Source organism: Limulus polyphemus, unplaced genomic scaffold, assembly GCF_000517525.1.
Source record: "Limulus polyphemus unplaced genomic scaffold, Limulus_polyphemus-2.1.2 Scaffold5374, whole genome shotgun sequence".
In the NCBI taxonomy this organism is placed as follows: domain Eukaryota; kingdom Metazoa; phylum Arthropoda; class Merostomata; order Xiphosura; family Limulidae; genus Limulus; species Limulus polyphemus.
In genome coordinates this window covers 34,462-43,223 of record NW_013670984.1, presented here as the reverse complement: position 1 = coordinate 43,223, position 8,762 = coordinate 34,462, and the positions used below count along the sequence as shown (strand labels likewise).

General features: G+C 32.5%; 1 protein-coding gene across 1 annotated transcript in view; it reads left to right on the top strand.

Annotated features, from left to right (window-relative positions):
- Nucleotides 1-8,762, top strand: part of LOC106472485 (alkyldihydroxyacetonephosphate synthase, peroxisomal-like) — a 43,716-nt gene that overhangs the window by 17,354 nt on the left and 17,600 nt on the right. Inside the window, exons 6-10 of the mRNA XM_013933139.2 lie at nucleotides 3,225-3,296; nucleotides 4,013-4,092; nucleotides 4,685-4,765; nucleotides 6,046-6,225; nucleotides 7,718-7,772. Of these exons, the coding sequence (XP_013788593.1) occupies nucleotides 3,225-3,296; nucleotides 4,013-4,092; nucleotides 4,685-4,765; nucleotides 6,046-6,225; nucleotides 7,718-7,772 (468 nt within the window). The remainder of the gene's footprint in view (nucleotides 1-3,224; nucleotides 3,297-4,012; nucleotides 4,093-4,684; nucleotides 4,766-6,045; nucleotides 6,226-7,717; nucleotides 7,773-8,762) is intronic.

Sequence of the window (8,762 nt, the reverse complement as noted above, 5' to 3'; positions counted from 1 at the left end):
AAATCTATACTCAGTCGGTCTAAGTGAAAGATGATTTTCCTGTTTTTGAAATGTTTACTCAGTCGGTGAGAGATGATTTTCCTGTGTTTGGAATCTTTACTCAGTCCGTCTAAGTGAAAGATGATTTTCCCGTGTTTGAAATCTCTACTCAATCCGTCTAAGTGAGAGATGATTTTCCTGTGTTTGAAATCTCTACTCAGTCCGTCTAAGTGAAAGATGATTTTCCTGTGTTTGAAATCTTTACTCAGTCCGTCTAAGTGAAAGATGATTTTTCTGTTTTTGAAATTTTTACTCAGTCCGTCTAAGTAAAAGATGATTTTCCTGTGTTTGAAATCTTTACTCGGTCGATGAAAGATGATTTTCCTGTGTTTGAAATCTTTACTCAGTCGGCGAAAGATGATTTTCCCATGTTTGAAATCTTTACTCCGTTCGTCTAAGTGAAAGATGATTTTCCTGCTAAGAATACAGGTACTTCTTTCCATCCTAAACTTCTTATGTTTCATTTGTATAACCTCTAGAATCTGCTAAGTAAATATGAAGTTTTGGTAAAACTTTATATTCTGTTATTTTCTCGACGTTAACACCAACTAAAGAGAATTCATCAATGAATAGTTAAATGGAAAGTAGAATAATGTAGAATAAAATGAATAATACCTTTTTTTTCCCTCTGCACTTACTCCAGTATTGATCAGAAAGTTCTAAGTTACTTATCTTAAAAGTTTCAACATGAAACGTTTTTCCTGCTTGTTTTCTTTTTATGATTGCTGTAATTTGAAACACTGGAGCAGTAATCCTTGTGTCAAAAGTGATAAATCATAGTGGGACCTCATTTGTTATTTCCTATAAAACAAACATAAATGGCACGTTTTATTATGTATGCCGAGTTGGAAGAATATGGATTAATATGTAGTATCTCAGAAATGTGAGTTGCTTGTGTCGAGAATTTGGAAACCAAGTGTGATGATACCGTTTGTTGTCTTTGGCACGGCGGGTGACCGACTGAGCTGAAATTAAAGGCGATTTGAAGTTCCAACATTGAAGGCACAGTTTAAAAACATTTCACCCAGTCACATGACTCCTGTTTCATGCCTAATTTATTGACATAAATTGGTAATAAAGTTGTTTAATGAAGTTTTCAGAATAATACTGTAAAAAGTTATGACATGTGCACTTTTGACCTGCGTATGGAAAGAATTAGGACAATTTTATAATTATTGTTAAAAAGAATTAGCTGACAAAGTTGCCGAAAGAAATTTGCCTAAAATTTTTCTTATCGTTTTATTTTAGGGGGTACCGGAAAGTAATGTCGTTCTTTTTCCTTATACAGTAAAAGATATTTTTAAAAGTATTTATTTTTCAATTAGTTACATAATCCCCATTATTATTAATGACAATGTACCATCTTTTAATCAAGCTTCCAATTTCTCATTGATTGAAGGAAGCTCCCTTAGAGACAGGAATTTCGTGAGAGTAGTTTTGATAGCATCAATATTTCTGAAGGTTTTATCCTGAGAAAGTGCTGTATAAATGGTAATCTGGAGGGACAATGTAAGGAGGGTGAGGCAGGACTTCTCAATCCAAATCTCTGATCTTGTTCTGAGTCATTCTTGCAGTATGTATGTGGTCTCGCATCGTCATACTACAGAATGACCCATTTTTTGTTGATAGTGCTGGATGTTTTTAAATGAGAGCCTGGTGCAAATGGTCCAACTGTTGACAATAGGTGCAAACGGTCCAACTGTTCACAACAAAGGTTTGCAGTTGCAGTCTGATTCGATTTCAGTAACTCAAAGTGAATCATGCCAACTCTCTTTGACCAAATGATCAACAAGACTTCCTGTGGGTGTAGACCTGGTTTGGCTGTCGGAATTGGGTTCAGGTCAGGGCCAAGCCACTGATTCTTGCACTTGGTGTTGACATAAAGAACCCTTTCTCATGTCTGGTTATTATGTCTCATGTCTTCAGTAACTCAAAGTGAATCATGCCAACTCTCTTCGACCAAATGATCAATAAGACTTCCTGTGGGTGTAGACCTGGTTTGGCTGTCAGAATTGGGTTCAGGTCAGGGCCAAGCCACTGATTCTTGCACTTGGTGTTGACATAAAGAACCCTTTCTCATGTCTGGTTATCGATGAATTAAAAATTGTTATACACTGTGCTTTGTTGTCATCTGACAGTTTGTGTGGAACCCAAACTCCTTGTCTATTGACCTTCCCGATCTGTTTAATATGTTCTTGAATGCCAGACCAAGAAGATCTAAGTTTTTCTTACAATTGTTAGATGATTTAATGGGGGTCTTACTCAGCCTCTGACCTCAGGAGGTCATTGTCCAACTCTACTGGTCTCCCTGAACGACAGCAATCTGAGAAATCAAAATCACCTGACCTAAATTTCTGAACCACCGCTGGCCTTTGCAGACACTCTAAGCATCTTTATAAACCCCCCCCAAATGTTTATGGTTGCCTCCATTGCTTTGTTAACTTTATGAAACTCTTAGAACATGCAATGTTGGATGTGATTCTTGTTAGGAATGTGGTCAATCATTATTTACTGATTAGAAGAAAACTATTTTTGTTGACAGGAAATTGATAAACAAGAAAGGTTCTTTTGCCTGCTGAATCAAATTCACCCGAAAAGAAACTAAATCACATAATTAGAAACGTTTGAATTTAAGGTCACAAAAACGGCATTACTTTCTGGTACCCCTAATATGTAACTTGGTAATTTTTGCTACAGTTTGTTCTGGTAATTTTATTTAGTGTTTAGCTTACTTAGAATTGATATGTAATTTTAATAAAGCTTCAAAATATCATTGTATGAAACAGCTTTGAAACAAGCTGTACAACTGATAAGAGAAATATCTCTGCATTACTTTTACAAACAAATCAGGCTAAACTTTTGTTTTTATGAATTTTTAACTTTCAAAACCAAAGGCTTTGAACAAACTCCACGATTGATCCTTTTGCAAGTCTTAGTTTGCCTTCAGTTAAATACTTTTGGAACGAATGCATCACAAAGAAAATAACTGCAGGTAATGAAAACAAGAGACTTATTCCCCAAAAATAACCTACTTGTTTGAGAAGTTAAAACATAAATTGTATATTTGATTATCGTACATAAGGTATTATGTCTCAGTATTTTAATTGATAATATTTTGATTATTTATTTTTACTTTATTTAGCAGCTCATTACCATAACTATTTTTCTTTTTTTTTTACTTCTAGTTTGTCATGAAGAGGTTGTAAAGATGGTCAATATGGCATACAGACATGATGTAGTAATAATTCCTTTTGGAGGTAAATACATTTTAAAAGATTTAAGACTATTTCATGTATTACATAAAAACAGCATTTTAGGTTAACTTTTTGATGTGATGGTCTAGCTCAACTTACAAATTCTGGAATCAAATAAAAAGCTTTACCTTTATAAAAGATTGATTTAAAATGCTTGATTTGAATATAATGCAAAGAAAGAAAGAAAACATTTGGAGTCAGTATTTGTTTTAATTCAACTTGATAACAAAAAAAAAGACATCAAGATTGTATATCTTTATACCAGAAAACAGTATTTGATGCATAAAGTAACTTCAAACTGAACGTAGATGATTGTACTGTAGTGTGATGAAAATGTATTCTGATGTTATTTTATTACTGTTTATAACCATATGACAAACAAAAGTGTTTCTTTAATTAGATAAAACAAATAAGGAATAGTTTAAAAATTGGTCCATCGTAAACACGCATAGAAAATCTGGATATTTGGGGTGGGGGATATGGTTAAAAAAGCGATAAGACAAAGCTTTATAAAGTTAACTGACCACATTTGAATGTTTTACTTTTAAATTACACAACTTTTATTTCATTAAAACTTGGCAAACGATAGTGAAAGCTAGTCCAAAAGACAAAAGAACTCTTTGAAAATATGTTTTTAGGTTTTGTACCATTTAATAGTGGTAAGTTTGTTACCAATAATCAAATTAAACAGATTTAGTAATGAAAATAAATTCTACTAGGTGGAACTAGTGTTTCAGGAGCATTAGAGTGTCCAGCAGATGAGAGAAGAATGATAGTTTCCTTGGATACGTCTCAAATGGTACTTTATCTCATATGTTCATAGAAACATAATAGAATGTTTTGTTTGTATATGTGATCTAGTTGAATTATTCAGTTTTATTAGTAGTATCCTTACACCCGGTGTAAGAATTCATGTAATAATAATAATGTATATTTTACAGAAGTACAAAGTTTTTATATACATTGTTACATGTTGCATATTTAACATTAATAATAAAAAAATTGAAACTAACAGAAAATTTTCTATAAAAACTAGATTTTTTTTTTAATTGAATAAGCCGGCAGAACTGTACAGACTTTATTAAATTGTTCTACTTGTAATATGCTCCCCAGTGGCTCGGTCGTAAGTCTGTAGGCTTATAATGCTAAAAACTGGGTTCTGATATCCATGATGGACACAACACAGATAGCCCATTGTGTAGATTTGCTTAACTACAGATAAACAAACCTGTAACAAAAAAATAAACTTTGCTTTTCTTTTTAATATTCCATTTCACAATTGTGATTTAAGTTAATGATGTTTGCTTGATTTCATTCTTATATTGTAAGGTTCTTCAATTCATGGTTCTTCAGTGAGTGAATATTCAAGGTTATTACTTTTATTTCTCTAGAATAAGATAATATGGGTGGATAAAGAGAACCTCTTAGCCCACATCGAGGCTGGGATTATTGGAGAGGACTTGGATAAGAAGGTAGGTGATAATATAAATCAAGTTCTAATCGTATTTGACAGTTATTTTCTATTGTGTTTCTTTTCTTATGAACTTGATTTAGGGTGTCTACCAATGACGTTGAAACAAAGGTGCGTAGCATTGTGGAATATTAAGAGATGCTTGCTATTAATATGTACTCGTTTAATTTTTTGGGTAAGCAAACATTTCAAGATATTTCCCAGTTTGTTCTATTGGCTGGAAGCATGTTAATTAAAAAAAAAAATTGTACTATTGTAATCATTCGTCATCTTGCAATAAAGTGGTTAGCGTGTTGGACTGTGGATCTGAGTTTCCATGATTTATGCTACTAAAAAGAACTTGCTCCAAATAATGGATGAATTATAAGAGGGATGACCAAACACAAACAAATAATTCTGCATTAGTCTCTATCAGGACTGAAAGCAAGGAAAAAAACACTATTTCTAAGAGAGGTTTTGATTATTTTGTATGTGAACTAAAAAATTAACTAAAGGTGGAGAAATAGAATGAAATAGTGCAAGTTTTAGAATTTCTAATTGTAAACTTGTGTTACCTTTTAAGAATGGGCTGAGCATGCCTTGTAGTTAGCTTGCGAGGATATGGAGCTGAGGTTCCATAGTTTGCGTAACATTACTACCAAAAAAAAAACATGCTCCACATTTTGTATAAGGTTAATGGTAAAATTCTACTATTTGATCTGACAAGAGTAGCGATAATTAGCTGCCTTTCTCTAGTATATCACTTCAAAATTAAGGACTTCTAGTGCAGATTACCATAAATGTAGCTTTGAATGAAAACAAAGTAGTCAAGTAATAATTTATTCTGGTACTAAACTCATGGAATAAATTACACTAGAAAGATTGGAATCAAAAATCCAAAGTTTAAATCTTTTTCTTTTGTATTTTTTTTAATCTAGATGTTTTTTTACTTTTTTCAAAAGCTATTTTTGATCAGTTTTTCTTCTTGTAAATCGACGATGGTTTAATACGAACATGACCTAACACAGCGAAATGAAACTTGATACAGTTAAATCCAAAATATCTAACTAAGCCTAACTCGTCTTGTTTGATGATTTCTTATGCTGTAACATCATAATTAAAGTGAAGCATAAAATGACAAAGCAAGCCTAAAAAACAAAAGAAGACTGTAATTCTGACAGAAGTTGTTCACAAACATCTGTTCTATCAACAACATACTACAGCGTAGTTTACAAAGATGTTTAGTAAGAAGAAATTTCAAATCTACCAAGAATATCTTTAGCAACATTCTGTTTTCCTTAGCTTGCTGAGTATGGTCTCTGTACCGGCCACGAACCTGACTCGTACGAGTTCAGCTCGTTAGGAGGCTGGGTGGCCACGAGGGCATCTGGAATGAAGAAGAATGTTTATGGGAACATAGAAGATATGGTAGTTCATATAAAAATGGTTACATCTCTTGGTGTCCTGGAGAAAAACTGCAATGTAAGATTATGTTTTGGCTTTCTGAACTCATTTTACTTTTTTATACATGAACATACATTGTATTTTTTAACACAGAAGTTATGTAAATTTGAACAAACTGATTTTTTTGTCATTTAAGAATCTAATGTAATCATTATATATATATATATATATACACTATAACACGGCAGTTTAAAGTCACAGTTTAAAGCTTGATATTTGGTCGATATACACAGTAAATGTAAAAGGTGAAAGTGTTCTTTCCATTACAGATTGGATGGTAAGTTGTTTAAAAAGCTGATTTTAGATGTTCACTGTGTTAGTTGATGATCCCAGTTCCTAGGCCTATCTCCTTTGAATATTCTCCACCCAGTTCCTAGGCCTATCTCCTTTGAATATTCTCCACCCAGTTCCTAGGCCTATCTCCTTTGAATATTCTCCACCCAGTTCCTAGGCCTATCTCCTTTGAATATTCTCCACCCAGTCCCTAGGCCTATCTCCTTTGAATATTCTCCACCCAGTTCCTAGGCCTATCTCCAAGTGTATACATGTGTGGAAAGAATCTTTGGATAAAGTTTTTAATATTACGTTTTCTAAAAGTATAAGAAAACTGTTATTCGTGTTTTTAAGGGACTTCAACTAAAGTATCGTTGTTCCCCACATCAAAACTGTGTATATCTGAATGTCGAATTCTACGGGTTCAGAGATACGTCGTATTGAAACAACAAAAATTATGTTGTGCGAGATTGAAATGTGAAATATATCATTACTGTCTCCCATTGTGGTAAATCTGAGGGATTATAATGCTAAAAACTAGGTTTAGATACCCATAGTGGGCAAAGTACAGATAGACCATTGTGTGCTTTTGTGCTTAACAAAGAATTAAACGTAATCTTCTATTATATTATCAACTTAATCTGAGAGAAGGTGGAAACATCCAAAATTGGTGATGGAAAATTCTTTGAACCCTAATTGTTAAACACAGAAGACTAGAAAAATTAAACGTTTACCACTGTCCCAACTCTCTGGAGTTGTTGTTTTTGTTTTTAAAACTTGGAAATGGGTAAATTATATGTTATTAATATCTTTAAAAAACACTTGCAGTATAACAGATCAATCTCTTTAAAACTGTTTTTCATATCATGACATTAAGAATGTTTCATACTGTGCTTTGATCTCTTCTTGATTTCAAACTTGTAGCAAGTTGTAAGAAAAGTTTCTGTTATAGAAAGTTACGAATGGCTAAATGGTTGACTACCCAGTTTATTTCTTGCTGTTTCAAACTTCATGCTTTTGTAAAAGTGTCTGAGCAGGCTTTTTATTGGTATCAACACCATACTCAAAATCAATCACCTATATTGATTGTTGTAATTTGATGAGAACCTTTACTTTACACCCGTACCCAGACATGTTAAGATTAATTATCATGGCATATCTCTGTATTCTATATTTGTTTGTGTGTAGTTATGTGATGTGTTGATCTAAGTAAGTTGGATTCTCACCTTCTGTACAGGTACCTCGAATTTCGTGTGGTCCTGATATTCATCATTTTATCCTGGGTTCGGAAGGTAAGATATTTCTGCACACACAATCATAAACAGATTTATTGACATAGCAGTTTTGGTTTACGGAAACAATTTCTTCGTGCTCTACTGAAAGAGAAACTTTGCAAGTGAGAGCAAACATCGAAAACATTGATGTCATACATGTACTTTTTGAATAGTAGGCTTTTCCTGACATTTTGTTTAATACAAATTAATCGATGACAAAGAGCACTTGTCTTCCATCAACTAAGACTACACGGAGTCTCCATTCGGCAAATCTGACTTCATTAATTTTGATATCACGTTCCAGTAGTTTTCTGTAATTATATATTACTTATTGAAATTCATAATAGATTTAATTCTATTTATACGTTTTTTCAAAGTAATTGATTAAGAACTACGAGTTTGGTCATTCTGGCATTTTTTAACATTAGTGGAAAATGACCATAAACAGCAAGTAATGTGTATCTGATGACTTTTTAACGATAATTATGTATTAGTAAAGAATGTTAAGAAGTTAAATTTCTGTTGTTTTTTTGTAGTGTGTACATGTTTCTGTTCTAAATCTATTTTATAACAGATTTGACAGAACCTAACCATTGGCTTTGGTGGCTTAATGGTCAACTTAGTTTGCCTTTCTTTGTTTTGACAATAAGAAACATGAAAATAAAATGTATTAAAAATAACTTATGAAATACCTTGATGTTGACACATAAATAACTTGAACAAATTTTGGTATGCCATTCATGATGATGGACTTGAGTAATATGTATGAGTTAGCATAAATAAATAATCAGTTGTTGAATTTGATGTTAAAAACAATTAATTAGTCTTCAATAGCTAAGTAATTGAACATATGTAATAACTTTACATTTTAAATTCTTTTTCTCTAAAAATAACTAGCACAACATTTTATTGTTGTTTCTTTTACAGGGTGGTAGCACAATGAAAATGTATCTTTTTTTTACAGGGTGGTAGCACAATGAAAATGTATCTTTTTTTTACAGGGTGGTA